This window comes from Solanum stenotomum, chromosome 3 (assembly GCF_019186545.1).
Source record: "Solanum stenotomum isolate F172 chromosome 3, ASM1918654v1, whole genome shotgun sequence".
Lineage (NCBI taxonomy): Eukaryota > Viridiplantae > Streptophyta > Magnoliopsida > Solanales > Solanaceae > Solanum > Solanum stenotomum.
This window is the reverse complement of record NC_064284.1, coordinates 15,201,304-15,222,330: the sequence shown is the minus strand read 5'-3', so window position 1 is coordinate 15,222,330 and position 21,027 is coordinate 15,201,304. Positions and strand designations below refer to the sequence as shown.

General features: G+C 36.1%; 1 protein-coding gene and 1 long non-coding RNA gene across 3 annotated transcripts; one reads left to right on the top strand and one right to left on the bottom strand.

The window, feature by feature from the left end:
- Positions 1-913: 913 nt before the first annotated feature.
- Positions 914-19,390, bottom strand: LOC125858460 (dual specificity protein kinase YAK1 homolog). Of its 2 annotated transcripts, none has more exons than XM_049538244.1 (18): positions 18,830-19,390; positions 14,611-14,810; positions 13,855-14,008; positions 13,654-13,763; positions 13,482-13,551; positions 13,284-13,387; positions 13,143-13,239; positions 13,025-13,065; positions 11,885-12,007; positions 9,662-9,812; positions 6,632-6,746; positions 6,436-6,518; positions 4,500-4,574; positions 4,025-4,099; positions 3,145-3,935; positions 2,609-2,770; positions 1,694-1,983; positions 914-1,508 (listed from the first exon to the last, which is right to left on the bottom strand). In XM_049538244.1, the coding sequence occupies exons 1-18, from the start codon at positions 19,019-19,021 to the stop codon at positions 1,432-1,434; spliced, it is 2,910 nt and encodes a 969-aa protein (XP_049394201.1). In that variant the 5' UTR covers positions 19,022-19,390; the 3' UTR covers positions 914-1,431. The 2 variants fall into 2 exon arrangements, with proteins under 2 accessions (XP_049394201.1, XP_049394202.1); XM_049538245.1 differs by having other exon boundaries at positions 13,143-13,221; positions 13,305-13,387.
- LOC125858481 (uncharacterized) lies at positions 17,327-19,423 on the top strand. The gene is made up of 2 exons (XR_007445751.1): positions 17,327-17,359; positions 19,388-19,423. It is a non-coding gene; the product is annotated as an uncharacterized LOC125858481 (long non-coding RNA).
- Positions 19,424-21,027: the final 1,604 nt, after the last annotated feature.

Here is a 21,027-nt window from a genome sequence, read left to right as displayed (position 1 = left end):
TCCTAACATAGTTAGTTTACCTTGGTGTGATAATGTCTTTTTTTTTTATCTCTCGTCCATTTATCAAGATACGTCATAATTAATCACAATAAAACCTGCAACATCTTCTATTCATTGAAAAGGAAAATCATTCACCAGTGTTATCAAAAGCGAGAAAAAGCGCACTTTAAGCGCAAAGCGAGGCGAAGCGCACCCACTACACTTTTCTTCCCTGAAGCGAAGTGACAATCAAAAAGCAATCGCTTCAACGAAGTGAGAAGTGCAAGTAAAGAAAAAGCGAGAAAAGACGCACTTAACTTTAAAAGGCGCTAATTAGGGTTTTTCAAAAAAAAATTGTAAGGGTTTTTTTTTTTAATTTCTGAAATATACTTTTGCGACTTCAAAATATTTTCTTTGGACTGCTACGAGGCTGCAATTGCTACAAGGTAAGTTCTCTTCTTCTCTTCATCTCTTTGGTTGCTATATGTGTGACTTATTTTTTCTATTTCTAGTTGCTGCTGTATTTTTTTCTATATTTCTATTGCTGCTTTGTTTTTTTCAATTTCTATTGGTGCTCTGTTTTTTTTCTATTTCTATACAGTGTAATGTGTATGACTATGCTGGTTGCTGCTCTTAACAGTCTTTATTGTTTTTACTTAGTTTATTTGTTGTTTTCTTACTAAGTTACGCTTCTTTTTTTGCTTGTGGTGACTAGTAAAGTTGTATTTTCTTATTCAAAATGTCACAAAAAAAAATTTTAATATTTTTTATTTTTATACTAAATACAAGCGCTTTTTTCTGCTTCTCGCTTCCCAAAACAGTGTCATTCCCTAATATCTACTACAACCGTTATATTTAGCTTCTAAAGTGAAGATTGAATCATATCTCTGTTAATAATACTTAGGTGTATATCAATGGTAAATGTGACACTCAATTAAGAACCACAAATCCCACGCTTCTTCACGTCATCCCATTTAATTCATGAGGAGTCACGTTGATCTGTTAAGAGGATATTGAAATAAATATCCAACTTACAAGGAATCAAGATTTCCTGTTTTAGTTTACAAGACTGCTAACAAATAAACCTTAAACTATGATTCACCAGTCACCACCTTACTCAACACAACCAAGCTTTGTTCAAACAAATAATTATAACCCCCTTGGAGCAACAATACTAACAGGCAACCTGGTTAGAGTTTTCTTGCAATAAATTAGATCCAGGGAGTTGACATTCATATATTTTGGTCCTTTGGAACCGGAGGAGAAAGCAGAATTCAAGATCCCAGAGATCGAGCATGGCGATGACAACAAGGTGTGACCAGATCATGGTGGTGTTGTAACCATTAACATTTAAGCAAGCACTACAAAATGACATTGATGAGGATTTGTAACACAAGCTTTACCACTTTTTCCATTTGTTTGGCACTAATCCCCGATGAAGGCAACAAAAAACTAAGCAATTCTTTTGTAATCTTTTCTTGTCCGGGAAGTTGGTGGAATGTTTGGAAGAGGATTGCTACCTCTACGCCCTACAACAGCACAAAGGTTGTGGTTGGAAACATGTCAAAACCTATCCAATCAACTCTTAAAGAATTGGATTTGAAATATGATATCATGAGCAAAAAAGAAAACGTTTCAACTCTATAGAATGCGACTAAATACAAAAGGAGAAAAGAACCAAAACCAGAGAGAGAAAAGATTACTGAATCCTTACCCCATGATGCACCATTCCTTGCAGCAGAAAGTGGATTATCCGCGTTATAGGTAGAATGAGATGACTGCGCCATGGCATGACTATCATTGTAATGAACAGCTGTTGCTCTCCCCTGGTTAAATCGGTGAAGAGGGGGCTGTTGCCCCAAGCGGCTTGGAGAACTTTGTGCAAAATGAGGCATCAAATATGATGGATTAGCCATGTTATGCATATATCCACCATGCAGCTCATGACCTGAAGGAGGGCTTCCTACCTCTCCTGGTAAAAATGCTTGAGTTTGCCCAGTAGGTCTATATCATGCAAGAAATAGCAAAAAGAATGAAAACAAGAGCTCAATTGCCCAAGACGAGGGTGAAAGAAGATGAGCACAATTAAACAACTCAAGCAGTGGACATCCCAATAATCTCAACTTTCCTAATAAAGAAATTTCCAGACATTATATCCTACAAATGTAAAGTTGGACCGACTAATACTTTTCAGTACAACCTTCTCTATCTAAAATAAAATAAAAACTTAATATATGACCCTAACATTTGAAAAAAGAAGGAAACAAAACTTAACAACTCTAGTTTTCAGCATTTCATTGGAAAACCATGCAGTTTAGGACGAGGAAAGAAGCAGAAAATCCATGACACTCCTAAGATTTGAAGCATGAAGTAGATATTGAAGCATAAATTTCATCAATAAAATTATTTTAAGCAATAATAGATACTAGATGTGAGTGCCTAGCAATCAGAGTCTGCACTGTCCTAGGGAAAACAAACAAAAGTTAAAATAATGCATGATGAGATATAGACCAGATGTGTTTTGCCGCATTAAACAAGACTCTAAAGGAAAAAATGTATATAAAATAGAGAAGGGATGTGAGAACATGTATGGGCATTCCTTCAGAAAAAAGTTAAAATTAGAACTTACCTCTGAGACATACTGGGATTCAGATTAGAGATCTGGTTTGGTCTTCTCACTCCAGCAAATGGTTCTTGAGAGACCCCAGCTTGACCAAGATGCATCCCCTTGGAGAATTCACTAGATAAGTTACTCATTTCTGAGCTATCTTCTTGCAGAAACAGTTCTTCACTGTTTCAAAGACAAGGCAACGTTATTACATATCATATGAACTAGGGATTTACCCAATAATTTTACAAATTGAAAAGAGTACAATTCATGAAAGAAAACAAACGGCACAAGCCAAAAGAACTTCGTGAAAGAGGCTTCAACTTAAACCAGTACAGAAAACAACTGTTTCTTCTTGTACTATACCTATTGAAAAAGATAAAAAAGGAAAACCTCGATAGTGAAAAGAATAAAATAGACAGGGTAGAGTGTAAGATGTCAAAAAAATGGAAAGAGAAAAATCTAGGATACAGCTACCACCTTCTGTCAATTACTCGTATGTACCAATTTTCAAAGAGAGGTCAGTTTTTATTAAATAATGCATCCCCTTAATTTACCTATAATTGGGATCCCAATCGCCAGGATCAGGCAATGAGTTACTAGCATCAGGTTTATCACCCTGGGTTTTCTGGAATTGTGCATGCCCACCTAGCATTGATGGACTTGTAATATTATGCGCATTAGAGAAACCAACATTCACACTGTTTGATCCTTGCTGTCTGGGGTTTGAGTTACTGTGTATATGCATCAGAGAGCCACCAAAAACTGGAGAATTGGCTTGGCTAGAGTTGTTGCCATCTGCAACCTGCCCTTGCCAGTGAGAGGATGATGATATTTCTTGAGACTGATAGCTACCTGGATATACCCACCCTTTTCTTCTATTATACTGGCTACCTGCTGCCATCTTCCCTAAAGGTGATCCATGACAACTACCTCTCGATGGTGACGAAGGACCATAATTTCCTGGAGAACCAGCGGAGATCTGACTATACATGCTAGGAGGAGTAAATTGTGAAGGGCTCGTTCCAAGAGACATAGGAACAAAATTTCCTGGGCTGACACCAAGCCCATTCCCATGAGGAAGCTGCTTAAATCTCCTGGTGTCTGGACTGCTCCCAAGAATTGATACACCATTCTGTGCATAGAGATGCATCCCTGATGGACCCGCAGGTGAATAAAATGCATGGAGATTACTGTTATCACCATAACTTCCATAACTACTACCAAGCGCAGCACCATCGTGGTAGCTGCCATGACTTCCTAGGCTACCATAGCTACCTACATGTGCATATTGCATAACCTGATAATGAGGGCTGCTCGGCACTGCAACTCGATTTCTGCCTGAAATCTGCATGACAACGTAAAATCCTTACCTGACGTTACCGAAGATAACAAGTAGGCATATTTAATTGTGTCTATTTACAACAATTTGCTCACATTAGGAGATAGACCAGCAGCAAACCAATGGCCTCCAGATGGGTGATGATCCACCTTAACATTCGGAGAAACGGGCTGTAAGAAAAGAAAATAAGTCAGAAGATCTGATATGATTCCTTATACCCTCATCTTCTGAAAGCCTATTATCAAGAAAAGTGCATCAGTATATCTGAAGTAAAATGAAGAGGACGACCAGTTATTAGAGGAACCAGCAGGAAATTGTAAACTTCAATTCATACATACGCATAGAGATGAAAAACTCAGCTCGAGCCATCCAGGTCCTATTTCAAACTAGGATGAGCACAGGGCACAACAATGAAGTAAGCAAAAGAAAGAAATTTGGAATTCATGTTGCAAAACAGTGATACACAATTACTCCTACAGACTGGACTGACAAGCACATAAAATAGATATAACAACACTCAGATCATATAGATAATAAGATTTTTGGTAGCCCAGAAAAGGAACCACTTACCAGTCGAGGTGTCTCCGGTGCAGGTCTATAAGGACATGTGAAAGGCTCTCCAGTCACAAAAGGATGCTTCGATGCCTACATCACAATATTTGAATCTCTTAAAATATGAAATCTGAAATTGACATAAGATGCTGAGGATCAACTTTAAGGGAAGTAACTTCCTCTCTATTCCTCAACTAATGGTGCTATCTGGTGACATTTGAACCACAGTTGCATACTTCATTATTCCTTACGTAGGATTAAGATGCACAAGACTTCTCAAAATTGTGAAATTCAGTTACTTCCATACCCCTTTGATAGAGTTAAACGAAGAAGCTCATCATATAACCTAAGAAATCTAGCATTGGTCAATTTGCTTATTCTGTTTAATATGAAAAATTAAAAAGAATAAAGATGTCTAAAGAGAAAGGGAACTCCATGTACAAAGAAGGGGGAGGGGGGATCTGGAGACATTAGATGAAATAACCTATTAGCAGAGGATTATATTTCATCTTCTAATATTTTGTCCACCTTTTGCCCTAAGATAATTATTGTCTAAAACCTATCCGACTAAAAACGACTCGTTTTCACCAAATAAAGGCCTTACTGCAAGTTCTTACTAATTATTCTTAGGACAGGTGCCACCACGAGATTTCGGAAAACATGATGACAAAGGAAATCACAGTAACAAGCTCAAGGAGAAACCCCAGCAAATACAATGACAGAGTACCAATTAGAGAGCATACAACTTCCTATGTTACAAATAAAATGCATTCAACTACCTGCTTTGAGAATGACAACTTTAATTGCAGTGGTGGTGCTCATTATTCCAGGACTTTACAATGCTATGATCAGAGGAAGGGTGGAACTATTAAGAGCTTATGTGAGAAAGCATCATAGTTCTCCAATTCAATAAATAACTGCTTTATTTAACCAACAATTAACAATTGGTTTGCCCAACTTGTTGCATCAAGAACAAAATCACTCATTTTAAAAAGACTTCACATTGTTCACAAATATTTATTTTCCATAAAAAAAAATTCCTTTTAAAACAACACTTGCATTGAACCCACTGATGCTTGTATTTTCTAGTTATGCTTCCTGCCCGATCCCCATCCCTCAATGCTCATAGTCACTTGTCTCCCTCTATCATTTCATCAATCCCATCAGACTTGCACCTACCTTTATAAGTCAGCCTCACCCAATCAAAAATGGACTTTGATTTTATTCGTATTCCAATCAAGAACTTTATTTCTTAAGAGGCTCAGATACATTTCCTCTCAATAACTGATTGTCTCAAACAAGAGAAATTTTTCAGCATAAAATCATTTTCTTATAGATAGTCAAAAGATGCTCCTACGACAGTAGTTACAATGTGCTACAAACAACTACTAAAGAATATTAAAGAATTTTGACTTTGCAATTTGTGTGTTTGGTATGGAGGAAAACATTCTCCAGACAATGTTTTTCCATTTTCTCATGTTTGGTTGGTCAAAACTTTTGGAGAACTTTTTCTTTCGGATAAACAAGCTCCTTTAAAAATGAGGAAAATGACTTCCCTTGTGGAAATAAGGAAAACAAGTTCCATAAGTGGGCATTCCACTCCTACCTATCCTTCAATACACCTCATCCCTCCCCCAATAGATCCCACCCCCACACCCCTAGCCCCACCCCAACCTCCCATTGTGTTTGTCCATATTATATATAAATGTTTTTGCGATAATATTTTCTGCTTACTTACCAAAAACCAGAAAATAAGTAAGAACCACTTATTTTTTCAGAAAACATTTTCCTTCATACCAAACACATGATCATTCCGTAGCAATGTTTAACCACCAAAAATTAATGATCATAGAAAAGTGAATACAGCATGATCAGGGAAGTTAATCCTCACTAAAGATATCGTTCAACAGAAACTAGAAAGCAAATCATTTTCTACAAGCAAATACTAAGCAACCTGCACAGGTGACCATCGCTTAGCTGGATCAAACTCAACAAGCCCCTTCAAGAAATCTATTAGTGCTAATCGTATTTGATTCTCTGCAATAATAAACTTTTGTCAAGCATCAGAAACTCTTTGGAAATATGCAAACATCATCCATGAGTATGTATCTATATACTGTATTTATGCCTTGAAATGTATGACTTCCAACCTTTAATAATCTCATCCTCCCGCAAAATCTTCTTGTAAGGATATTTCCTGACGATGGCTTCAAGGTTCATGTGATTGAAATATTCCTTCCCAATTACTGGCTTTTTTGACTCTCTCTGAAAGAGATGTAATAAGTCGTTAGAGGCTGAAAATGAACACACAATTCAAGACCATACTGCAATATGACTTGTAAAGAAGCATTCATAGAAGAAAAGAATCAATCTCTACACAGTGCGCTACAGTTCAATTAATACTTTCAGAAATTTCAAGAGAGGTTGTTTGGTTGACCCTTCTGGGACATCAAACTATAATTGAGCTTAAAGATAGCATCCAGCACAAAATAAGCAGATAATGTATCTTGTTTGGATTAAAATCTTGCTATGGATCTCAAGGACAAAGTAGCAATTACAGATTCTTCAAAGCAGATTACAAAAGTAGAAGCTCTTCCACAGAAACTGGTTTCTTGCAAAGCTATTTTCTGATGATAAGTTCCATTAAGTCGACAAATAGCAGTTGCAAAGGTAGGAAATCAGATGCTGAATTACTTCAATGATGCAAGCATTGCCAAATTCTAGAATGCTCACAATTAAAATAACTTGGAGCTGTTACAAAAAACACTACTGAAATTAGAAGGGAAGAGCTTAAAGTGAAGAACGGCCATCCTCATGACTATCAAACTGAAAACAACTTGCATCTTTTCCACATTCAAGTCCTCATAGTTTTCTGGACCTCCTACGCTTCAAATTATTTCTTTACATGAGTTATTGTCCAGGTGAAAACCAACCAAATGAAAGGTCTAAGAGAACTGGCCAAAAATGCTAGATGTATGAAAGGAACCAATGTCTCAAAGGCTCTTCTCCATATTCAAATTCAAAAAAAGAAAATAGCTGATGCTTGATACAAAGACATGCAATGCAGGGAAGCCAAAGCAAAATATTCCACCTTCCGTGCATATTTCTCTTTGCATACCCTTTTTATGTATCCTTCCATAGGTCTTTTTTGTGATTATGAACCTATTTATAGGTCACTCTGCTCGACCTATTTTCTCCTCCACCTAAATAGAGAAAAAGAAGGAACCATATCCGGTTTTGTTATTTATAACTGTGGCGTCCTTTCATCTCAGGTTAAAGATCTTAACACTCAACAATGCTACATAAGCACCAAAAACGATACGAAAGTTGGATCATCACATCTGACTGCTTCAATCAAATTGACCTCAGTTCATATGGGTCAACTCACTCTTTCCTGCAGGTAGTTGCGGTTCTTTTTGCAAAAAGTTCCAGATTGTTCGACAAATAATTTCAAAAGTAGCTTCATCAAGATCAATTTTTCATGCATTTCATGTCAGCAACTCAGGTAGTATCCATAAAGGAACTAGGGTCCAGCTACAGGTTTTGGTAAGGGGAAGTGCTGGGTTGAAAACAACAACAACAACATACCCAGTGAAATCCCACTAGGGCTGGGTTGAAATAGTGAGAAATCTCTATGTATCTCATGTTAAATCTTTCTCCAACCAATACAAGGGAACTTTTTTTTGATGAAGTAAGATGTTGTATTAGAAAGGCATCAAGGAGATGCAAATTACAACCAATACAAGGGAACTGAACATCTAGTGATCTTTGTATGGAATTCAGTACATTATTAAAAGCACTATCCAACAAACAAAAAAATGTAAGAGTTCCGTGAGATGAAGAAAAAGTTCCCTCTCTACGTACTTCTCCTTTAGGAATATGCAGGTATGAAAAGAATCCCCTCAGCATGTCTGTCACAGTTTCTACTAGAAAGTAGTACCCATTATTGAAACATAATTATCATCACTTAAGCTAGAAAAAAAGTATGCCCTACTGCAATGTCAGTAAATAAGCCACATATATAGATTGTCATCTTACATAAATGTGTGTGTGCCTATATATTACAATGATGGTACCGAGGCCTGCTTGCCCGTACTATTTCGCAGGGTATCTATTACCTTCCAAAAGAACGGTACTGGGTAACTCTACCCTCCAAGATTTAGAAGATGGGAAGAATTCACCTAGCATTTCACCCACCTCATTGACCATCCAGACACATCCTCCGTGCTAGATTGGCCTCTTATATTCATATTACTTATCTTTTATTGTGCTTATAACACAAATCCCACAAGCCAAAGCTAAATGAGGAAGTTTCATGGTTATTGAAGAACATTTATCCTTTCAACCAAAGTCTATTGGAATCACTTAGAGCCATCATATATAGTGGTATAAGTCCACCTCAAAGTAACACACGGCTCACCACTACCAGTCAGGTTTTGAGCTCAATACTTCTAGTTCCAGACTAAAATAAGTAAATAAAAGTATCCCTTTTAACAGTTTAAGCCTTTAGATGTAGAAAAGGGATTAACTAGGATAGCTTCTTTCTTTGATAAGGTAAATAATTTTATTAATGATGGGAAAATCTCTAGTATATAAACAGTCGACTAAAAATTAACTAGGATACCTTATTGAAGAGCACCACTCATTATCATGTGTTTACATAGGTGTAATAACATGAGTGTGAGCAAAAATCACTCATAAAAGGTTGGGAGGCTATGCATCTACCAATTTCAGAAAGGTAAAATCAATAGTAATTTTTCTGAGAATGATAAAATCAATAGTAATAACTACTTGAACACGTGAAGGTGCCACATATTACAATGTAATGCACGAAATTTTACGCTTGTTTCTTCTCATGAATGTTCTTCCTCTATCTTGGAATTTTAGATATTTTAGGTGCAAAAGAACTTTTCTATGTCCTGGCTACAACTTAATTACCAAAAAACAACATATAAAAGAAATTGATCTTCTTATTATTGGTGTAAAAAGATAGAAATAGGTGAATTAGTACAAGTAGATTTGTTAGGATCTCTGTAAGTAGCTTCCTCCTCTCTTTCTTTTTTTTGCTTTGTTTTGAAGGTTTCCAGCAGATCCTTAATGTTGAGGTATACAACGTTACCAATTTCAAAAAAAAAAAAAAAAAATTGATCTTCCATTAGTTTTAAATTTCATTGACTTACAGATTCATATTCTTCTTCTGTCAAAGACTGATAAACACTAGATCTGCTCATAGGACCTGGCCCACACTCTTCTTGATTAATGCTCCCAACAAACTTGAAGAACTTGCTGGTATTTTTGGCATCCTTTAGCATGTAATCAGGGGGTTGCCCCCTGCACAAAAAAAAAATTGTATTCAACTAAGCTACTGGAGCTGATACATGAAAACCTGAACATATTGCAACATAATGAACAGAAGAGCAAGCAAAAATGTTTCCTTCATAACCAAACCATGATCAAATCAACTAGACAACTAGCATGGAAGATATAGCTTTACAAAGAAAATAAAGGCATCAGCTTGCCAAGCAAGAGCAACTGCACTGCTGGTCAAGGAAATAGTGAAGACGAGAATCTTACCCAGTTAGGGATTAAGGGGTTGGTGTACAAGCCTCAAGAAGATAACGATACCTCGTGACACCTTCTCTGATGAGCATGTTAGCTAACATGTTTCAGATCCCACAATGGAGTCGTGTGCAAGGAAAACTTGTAAAATATCCTACCTATATCTACTTGGATTCTAGTGTTGAGCATCTTCACAATTAAACTTCTTTGAATCTAGTTTTCAAAGCATCAAACTATTCGTCAATCCGAGCTTCATACAAGAAGTTTTTTATTTTTTGATGAAGGCTTTATACAAGAAATTATGTACATTTTAAGTAAGAACTGGCAGTGGTACTCATCCACAGGCTAGCGTTCCAAGGCAATCTTGCGTGCGGCGAGGCAGCGAAGTGAGGCCAAAATGTGCACGAGCACAGGTAAGGAGGCGAACGATGCTGGGCATGCAAAGCGTCCTCCATGGCGTGCGAAATCTGAAGCCTTTTAAGTGTATTTTTCTGAAAACATTTTATTCATTCTCTAAGTTTCCAAACTCTATTCGATTATACTCTCTTCTCCTCTTCCTCCCAAGTCAAGGTAAGCTTCTTCAAAGGAATATTCTACACTATTATCTTAGGGTTTTCAAAAAAACTCATCTCAAGATTCAAGAAAGGAATTTTTGAGATGACTTAGCTAATCGGGCCGAGATTAGACTCCATCTGCTCACATGATGGTTTTGTGTCGGTTATACTAATGAACTCCCATAACGAACTAACGCGTGACTAGGACCTAAATGCCAAAACAAGTTGGTGACTCTTGATTCCCCTGATCCTTCCATGTTGTGTCTATGATTCTGTTGGCCATCCTGTTTCTCTATTTCTATGTACTTTTATGTTTCATTCTGCCATTTTAGATACTGTACTATTCCATATGTACTTACATCCCTTGGCTGGGGGCATTGCATCTTTTTATTGATGCAGACTCAAGTATGTATACACAAGATCGAGCAACACGCTATGCTCTACATTCTCTGGTTTTGGTGAGCCCCCTTTCTTTTCTCAGGGGCTTAGTCTCTAGTTTTAATAGTTAGGATAGATTGCTTGAGGTATGTCGGGGGTCTTGTCTCAGTAGACAGTATTCAGTTATGTTAGAGGTGTGAGAAATATTGGAGAAGAATTTATTTTTTTTGAAATTGGTAAATTGTATTCATCAGCATTAAGGATATGCTGCCCACCTCCAAAAGAGAGCAATTACAAGCTACTATTCACTATTCCTATTCCTATTCTTGTTCTAAGTAGGATTGTATATACCTATACCTATTCTAACAAGAGGCTTCATAGATAGATATGTAGTCATGTCATGGACTCAGATTTTGACCTTTGTGTGGTTTTACGATATGACATATGTAGTACTATTCTACTTTACAAGATTTATTTCCTCAAATGCTTTAAATCATGTTTTCCGCTCATGTCTAGATGTGTGCTCTACGATTTATGTCATGTTATGGGTACGCTCGGGCCAGCAAATGGCATCAGGTACGGTCTTGCCCAGGATGTAGGCCTGGGCCGTGGCACTTACCATCTTTTTCCTAGGTATATAAAATCACCAAAACAAGGTAACTACTATAGTTTCCCACAGGCTCAGGTACTCAAAATCTGCTATAGAGTATCCAAGTTTTGATACCCTAACAGTACAATTCCTTGCTAGAAAACTAACTGTACAAACAATAGAGCAAAGACCAAAAACAAAAGACGAAGTTGGATGGAAGTGAAGCCAAGACACAAACTGAATATACAAAAATTGTGAATATATAATGGAAACAAATTGTAAGATGAAATAGGAGATTTCTGAGGCATGGGAAAGAAGCTTACCCAAGTATTTTAATCATTCTCCTCAGAAGGTCAAATTCTGAAGCTCCAGGGAACAGAGGAAGTCCTAGAAATAATTCAGCAACGATGCAACCAAATGACCACATATCAATAGCAGTGGTATAACTGAGAAGGGATTAAGGTATACAATAGATAAAAAATCCAAATGACAAGGTACAATACTGAATGGAAATAAAATTGCATTTGTGATTGTCCCAGTATGATAAAAGAGTGAAAAAATAGAACTTCACATGGCTGGTGTCTCACGAACAGCCATGTGAAGAGGAGCAATCATTTGTAGTGGATGTGCACTATGTGAGAGACACAATCAGGATGCCAATCATCTTTTTATTCACTGCGCTTACACTAGATAGATAAGGGATTTTGTTCTGAAAACCGTCGGGATTAACTGGACAATGCCAAGGATGACAACAGAACTACTCCAATGCTGGTACTCAAAAGGTTTGGGTAAGACAGAGATGAAAACATGGAATACTCTCCCTTCGACAGTATGGTGGACCATTTGGAAGGAAAGGAATGTAAGGATTTTTGAAAGCAAACCAGAATCTGTAGTTAGTACCAAGTACAGATATTTATCCCAACTATTTTTTTGGTGTAACGAGGCAATTGCAAATGATATAGAGACCATGATAGAATTTTTGAGCTCATTACACAATATGAAATGGAGCTACCCCTAGTAAATTCCCCACAGCACCTTCTGATTGCTGGACTTTTAATACAATACCTTTTAACGATCAAAAAAAACTTTTGATGCCCTTACTGGGGACAAAAGCTGCTCGCTTTGAACATCATAACAAAATTTCCAAAACTGATGAACTTCATAGTTGCAGAGGGTTAAGGGAGGACTTCTCCTATCATTTTTATCTAATTAGAAAAAGCCCACCTGATTGTTTGTGATTCTGCTGGCAAACTTTAAGACAAAGGACGGAAAGCATTCAAATCAAATTGCCACAAGAAGCTGAACGAAGAAACTTTTCACTACTAACTGAAAACCTATGGAAGTTACTATAAAAATTCCCCACACAATGATACATGCAGTCAAATTCGGTGCAGCCTCCTGCAAGCACTTATATAAGAAAACGATGAACAGAAAGTAAGATCAAACTAATAACTCAAGGATACTGATATCCAAGGAGGACTTCAGGTGACCGATAGTACCGACTCTGCATAAGAAGATATTGGTAAATTAAGAGATAATAGAGCAATCAAGTAAACTTTAATAGAAAGAAGCAACAATGACCTGGATATAAGAGTAAACGGTACGATCCTCCATACATGCTGATCCAAAGTCTATAATTTTTATTTCAGCTGGCTTCACACTGACAAGATGCAAGAAACTAAGTGAAATGAAAAGTTAGTGAAGCAAAATGATATCTCCAACCTTGGTATCAGAGAAGCTTGCCTAGTGCATAAAAGAATATTCTCAGGCTTCAGATCGCAGTGAATTATACCAGCATCTTTCATTAGTGCTAATCCACGCAATATCTATACACAACGGAAGGCAAACATATTATAAACTTTTACACAAACAGATGTGGTCACCATCAGAAGTTCTATGTTCAGACCAGCAACCATGTACCTGCTTCGAGAACAACTGGACAATGCTCAAAGACAATCCTCTAAAATGGTTCAACTTTATAAGCTCATAGCTGGAAAAATTAGAAATTTAAATCAATCAGAATGTTGAAGTCTGTAATAGTTTGCAGATAATCACATGAAACATTTTAAAATGCTGCTTCTCCAGAACTTACAGATTTGTGTCAAGCAGTTCAAAAGCAATGCACAAGTGACGTCGATATACAAAGTAATCATAGATCCGGACAATATGGTGCTTATCATCAGGATCATACTTCTTATTTAACTGGAAAAAGAAAAAGGAAAGGGAGCTAATGATATCCGCATCAACTTTACAGACAGCACTGAAAATACAAAACCAGCTGAGTGATTTTTACTGTTGTCAGGATAGAAACTTCAACAAGTGCTTGTTGATAATATGCTGGTTGATTTTTGATGACCTTAACAGCAAGAAATGAATTTGATTCTTCAACCCAGCACTTAGCAACCTGACCAAAAGTTCCATGGCCAAGCATATCCTTGACTACATACCTGCATACAGTGAAAACAGTACAAAATAGTCCAATTTGTGACAAGTGAGAGGATTTACAGGGAAACTATGACTAGAATGAAGTATGCAGGTTTGAAAGGAAAAAATTTTAGTGATCACTAAATTGTTTCATGGAAAAAATCATAAAAAGGACTTCCCGCTGACTATTAAAGAACTTCAGACTCATCACACAGCAACACATTTACTCATAACTAAAGAGAGAAGCATGCACATTCATATCGTTAAGTAGATAATCAAATATTTATTTTCTGGCATATTGTAATCTAATCTTGGAGAAATGTTCAGATACATTTCTTTTACTTTTTCAGGCAGGTTTAGCCTGCAAAGGCAAAGCAGTGTCACATAAATAAAGTGCACTTGACCAGAAAGTACATAAAAGCATACAGCAAAGAAGTATTCAATTGCTATAATGAGACAACTACCAGCAAAATATTCCAATTTACCCAAATTGGAGACTTCTGCAGGGTAAAATATAGAAAGAACCCCTCCTCTCTAAAGTTTTTGCATATCAACCCTCTCAAAGGGCAATTAGGACCCAAAAATACATGACAGAAAAATGTGTAACAGGGAAGAGATTACCAACCTTCTCTTTGTGTCCAAATTGACCAACTCAAGATTGACAGAAAGAATGAGGTCTGAGTTTGCATTATCGTGGCCATCGTTCAACACACCAGCCGATGGGGACGTCAGGAATCTTTTTGGATTCAATTCTTCAGAGTAACTGAATTTAGGATTGCAGATGCGGTATGTCTCAATGATATCTTTAGTTAACCGTGCCACCAACTGCAGTTTTCAGATCATGGTGTGACAAAGAAACACTTTATTATTAATTAGGCTTAGATTCCAGGGGCTTCATTAAAAATTATAAATAAATAATGATGAAGCAAAATTGCAAAGATGCCGAATAATTGTAATAAGTTCACAAACTAGATGTATCTGAAATTCAGATGTAAAAAGAACAAAGGTGGAATTATAAAGTTGGAAAACATACAGCGATCAAATGACCATGTAACCTGTATATCATTTAACTGAAAGGGAGACACCGAAATGCAATAAATGAAATATTTCACACGATGTCATTATTGAAAAAGAAAGAAACTACAATCACCTGATTCAATTATTATGTGGTGTAGATTGATTGGACACAAAGTTTAAGAAATACAAGCAGACTTTTGGAACTTGTGGTCTTAAACATTCCACGAGATTATATAGCTATAAAGTATGCATCAAGGAGAAAATGAGACGCTTAAAATTAAATTGTTTCAAGAAATAGAAAGACATCATTCTTTTTGGATAGATAGTAAGGAAATAGTGTCACATAAAATGGAATGGAGTACTTCTCTCAAAGTTTTTGGGATAAAAATAATGGCTTGCGTTCTCTTCATCAATTATTGCAAACTTAGTTTGGATTAAACAAAATTGAAGTATAAAACACTAGAACATTGACCCAACATGTACTTGTGATCAAAGTTCCTCAAACATTTTGATCAAGTAAAAAATAACTAGCTGAAAATACATGTGATGGGTATTTAGTTGAAGTACACTATAATACTAACTTAATAGATAGCTCTATTTAACTAAAATAACCAGTATGATATTAGTGATGATATCCAACATTATTTCATAGGAGAAGTGAGGAATTTTTATAAATAGAACCCTGGAACTGAAACACTCATAGACATATGCAAAGGTAAAGTTATTTACCATGCGAAGTCTAAACAATCATCCTCCATGCTCTCCCCAAAGGCACAACATTTTCCTTGATCCTAACTTTGACCCTCCCCTCCCCTCAAATCTCCGAGGGTTAAGGTGCCCAATCATATCCCATTAACAAAAAAACTAAACCCTACATCTTGTCTACCTTACTCATCTCCTTCACTGAGATTGTGTTACTTACTCATCTCCTTCACTGAGATTGTGTTACTTCACATAGGTGGCTCTTCTATAGCAATGCGAATATTTTTTTCTACACAAATGCTGCATACTTTTTCTTTCTTTTTGTGAGGAGGGGGTTACAATACGACACCCCTTAAAGGCATATTATATGGGAGTAGAGACACCTCTCAACTGATTAATCATAATTAGAAGGAAGATGTGGGAACAAGAGTCAGAGCATCACTTCCATCACTATACGGCTACAAATTCCAGTCTAAAGAGTAAATACAGCAGACATTCCATTGAAATAGTCGTAAACCTTATTGCTGATGTCAGCAAAACACATTGACCCATACTCACCCCTCCTTAGAGCTGATATGGCATACAGTTATCATCCCTTCACCCAGTTAATGTTGTGGATTAAACCAGCCATGTAGTGGACTCCTAACTCTCAGAGGTACAGCTTCAGCTATCAGCTTTAAAATTCGGCCCATAAGACAAATTGACAAGTACTCATTTTCTTATTACTAGCAACAAATATAATCTATGATTGAAGCCCCTCCCAGGTGCACTCCCGATACCTAGCCTGCCTCAAATGGGTTCCTTTCTTTGTCATTTTTGACCCAAGGTTGAAAAAAACAGACAGAATAAACAGGACTGCTTCAGACTGCCATACGATGAGCCATGAGCTTTATGATACATTTAACTCTTAACTGTTTATGATTTTCTACAGATTCAGAAAATAGAAAATCATACTTCCAGTGACTCATTGATTGCTAAAACTCAAAATTCAGCAGGCATTAATGAACAAAATTTTATCTCACCCCCAATCGAGAAAGGCCCAAATGCAAAGTGGAATAAAGTAAACAGTATCAGAAAGGGGCACTTACAGGTCTTCTAACAACTACCCGCAAACTTTGGGGGTTAGCATTTGCCTGGAGTACAACAGGCAAATAAGGACCAAACACTCGCTGACTGGGACGCCATGATGTCACTGCTGCCGCAGCAGCAGCAGATGATAATGATAAGCTTCCCTCTGCTGCCAACCCCGAGGAATCAACGGCCTTAGAGCTAGTACTAGCCTCATCCATGAACATACCTCCGCTTAATAACTATTGGTATTACAACTTACAACAGAAACAAAAAAATATAAAGCAAGGGCGTCATCGGATCAAATAGCACCTTCATGTAACGCATTAATCTTTTGGCAGACACGAGGAATCTCACCATAAGATTCTAATCCCATCCTCATTCACCCAGTTTTCCTCAACAATCAATCAAACCATGATCTTTATCATCAACAGATCCATCCTTCAAGATTTTCAACTCACGGAGATTCACTCAAATCAATTTTCCCCCCTTTCCGTAAAAATCTTGTCTCTATCAAAAAGATGATGATTGATACAAAGAAGACGGCACTGAGGGTATCGGCAGTGACAAATTAATAGAAGTATTAGGTGTAATCAACAAAGAAAATGGCGATTGACGGAGTTTTTTGAGTGAATCTGAGGTTGAAGAAGTGTCAATTTGAAGAGGAAAGGCAGCCACCGTCACTGGAGTTCGCTCCAGATGGGATTTTTCAGTTTTGTTTTCTTTTGTTTTCTTCGATGTGGGCAAAAATCCACTGTGTCACAGCAATAAGATTATGTAAATCTTTTATTTAAGCTTGTATTATCTTTGTTATTTCTCATTTATTGTCAATTAGACCAAAAAGATAATACCTAATATTCAATTATTCAACACTAGTATTTGTAGATGAGTTTTTTGTACAATTGTATATATATAATTGACTGGATATATACTACTAGGAAAATGAAGTAAGATAATTGAAATAATAAATTATCAAAGACAAGTAAAAATATAGCGAGAGAGCTCTAGAAACGGATTTAAAATTAAAAGTTTATAGAAACAAAATTTAATTACATATATATTCAGTAGATTTCTCGACAGATATACAGAATTTAGACAGAAATGTTGGATTTTGCCGAAGTCGTACTTTCCATGCTAGATCTGTCTTTAAAATGAGTGTGATATTATTAATTAGAATTCTCACCAAGGACTGTGTAATATTTTTTTATAATAGTAACGTGATACTGAGAAGCTTAAGTTAAGGACAATTAATTGAAAACATATAAAATGAAATATGTATATGTTTGTAATTTGCAAGTGTGTAAATCATGTGTGGTGTGTTCGATGTTATATATATGATTGATCCCCTCGTTCACTTAGGGAGGGATTGGTTTTTTTGGAGGCCAAGAATTAGTAAAGTCTCTGACGATGGGAAGGGGTGGTAATGATCGTTGTCATGTAATTGAGCATTTTGGGTATAGCAGAGATAGTTGAGGGGTCTATAGGACTCTCAGCCTTACTCAGCAAAACAAATTGACCCATACTCACCCTTCCTTAGAGCTGATATGGCATACAGTTATCACCTCTTCGCACAGGATAATGTTGTGGATTAAACCAGCCATGTAGTGGACTCCTAACTCTAAGAGATACAACTTCAACTATCAGCTTTAAAATTCGGCCCATAAAACAAATTGACCAATACTCATTTTCTTATTACTAGCAAGTAGCAACAAATGTAATCTATGATTGAAGCCCCTCCCAGGTGCACTCCTGATATCTAGATTGACCTGCCTCAAATGGGTTCCCTTCTTTGTCATTTTTGACCCAAGGTTGAAAAAAACAGACAGAATAAACAGGACTGCTTCAGACTGCCATACGATGAGCTTTATGATAAACATTCAACTCTAACTACATAAGATTTTCTACAGATACAGAAATTCATAATTCCAGTGACTCATTGATTGCTAAAACTCAAAATTCAGCAGGCATTAATGAACAAAATCTTATCTCACCCCCAATCAAGAAAGTCCCAAATGCAAAGTGAAATAAAGTAAACAGTAATGGAAAGGAGCACTTACAGGTCGTCTAACAACTACCCGCAAACTTTGGGGGTTAGCATTTGCCTGTTGTCCAGGCAAATAAGGACCAAAGACTCCCTGGCTCGGACGCCATGATGGAACCACTACCGCAGCAGCAGAAGATGATAAGGTTCCCTCTGCTGCCAACTCCGAGGAATCAACGGCCATAGAGCTAGAACTAGCCTCATCCATGAACGCACCTCCGCTTACTAACTATTAATATTACAACTCACAACAGAAACAAAAAAACTAAACCAAGGGCATCATCGGATCAAATAGCACCCTCATGTAACACATTAATCTTCCGGTAAACACGAGGAATTTCACCAGAAGATTCTAATCCCATCCTCATTCACCCAGTTTTCATCAACAATCAATCAAACCATGATCTTTATCATAAACAGATCCATCCCTCAAGATTTTCAACTGACGGTAATTCACTCAAATCGATTTTCCCCCTTTTCCGTAAAAATCTAGTCTTTATCAAAAAAGACGATGATTGAAACAATAAAAACACCGGGGAAAGTATCGGCGGTGACAAATTGATCGAAGTAATAGGTACAATCAACAAAGAAAATGGCGATTGACGGAGTTTTTTGAGTGAATCTGAGGTTGAAGAAGTGTCAATTTAGAGAGAAGAGGCAGCCACCGTCGCTGGAGTTTGCTCCAGATGGGATTTTTCAGTTTTGTTTTCTTTTGTTTCGATGTGGGCAAAAACCTGCTGTGTCACAGCAAAGAGATTATGTAAAACTTTTATTTATTAAAGCTTGTATTATCTTTGTTATTTCTCATCTATTGTCAATTGGACCAAAAAGATAGTAGTATTTGTAGAGGAATTTTATTTTTTATAATTGTACTTCTCTCACCTGAACTGGTCTCGAGAGATGAACCCGCACCATATTTTTTCGAATTGAAAACCCCAATTAGAAATGGAATTGTTAAATGACTTAACCGCAATACTTATTCAAAGACGGGACAAGTTGAAAGAGCTTCGGTAGTTACACTTTCTGTCTCACGTAAGAAAGAGAGTTTAGATTGGGTAATAATAATATACTACATATAGAAAAATAAAGTATAATAATTAAAATAATCAATCATCAAAAACGAGTAAAAATATAGTCAGAGATGTTCAGAAATGGATTTAAGATTTATAATTTATAGAAACAAAAATTTATTTTATATATATAGTAGATTTCTCGATAGATATACAAAATTTAGAAGATAAGGTTGGATTTTATCGAAGTCGTGTTTCCCATGCTAGATCCGCTTTTAAAAAAGAATGTAATACAAATAATTAGAACGTGTGAATTTATCCTTCTTCGTTTAGGTTCATATCATCAAAATAGATAAATGCAAATAAAACTAAAAATAAGTTTAAATGTATATTATAATAATATATAGCCAGAGAGGTTCAGAAACGGATTTAAGATTAAAAGTTTATAGAAACAAAATTTTATTTTATATATATTTAGTAGATTTGTCGGTAGATATACAAAATTTAGAAGATAATGTTGAATTTTACCGGAGTCATGTTTCCATGCTAGATCCGCCTTTAAAAAGAATGTGATATTATTAATTAGAACGTGTGAATTCACCCTTCTTCATTTAGGCTCATATCATATTATCAAAATAGATTAATTAAATTAAAAATGAAAATAAGATAAAATATATATTATAATAATATATAGCCAGAGAGGTTCAAAAACGGATTTAGGATTAAAATTTTATAGAAACAAAATTTTATTGTATATATACTTAGTAGATTACTCGATAGATATATAAAATTTAGACGATAATGTTAGATTCTGCTGAAGTCGTGTTTTCCATGCTAGATTCGCTTTTAAAAAGATTGTAATATTATTAATTAGAACGTGTGAATTCACCATTCTTCGTTTAGACTTATATCATATCATCAAAATAGATAAATTAAAATAAAACTGAAAATAAGTTAAAAAATATATATAATAATAACAATAATAATGGTAACTATTGTACCCTATTTTTAGCTATGTTTGTGCTGGTACAAAGTATTTGGAGGTCTTTTAACACCCTTTTCTTCTATGTGATTTTAGGTCTATTATATCCCTTTTTATCATTTTCATTTACCATAGTTTCACACCTACACATTGATACATCTATTGGTTGATGCATAAAATGTCCAAACCATCTCAAGCAATCTTCTCGCATTTTATCATCAA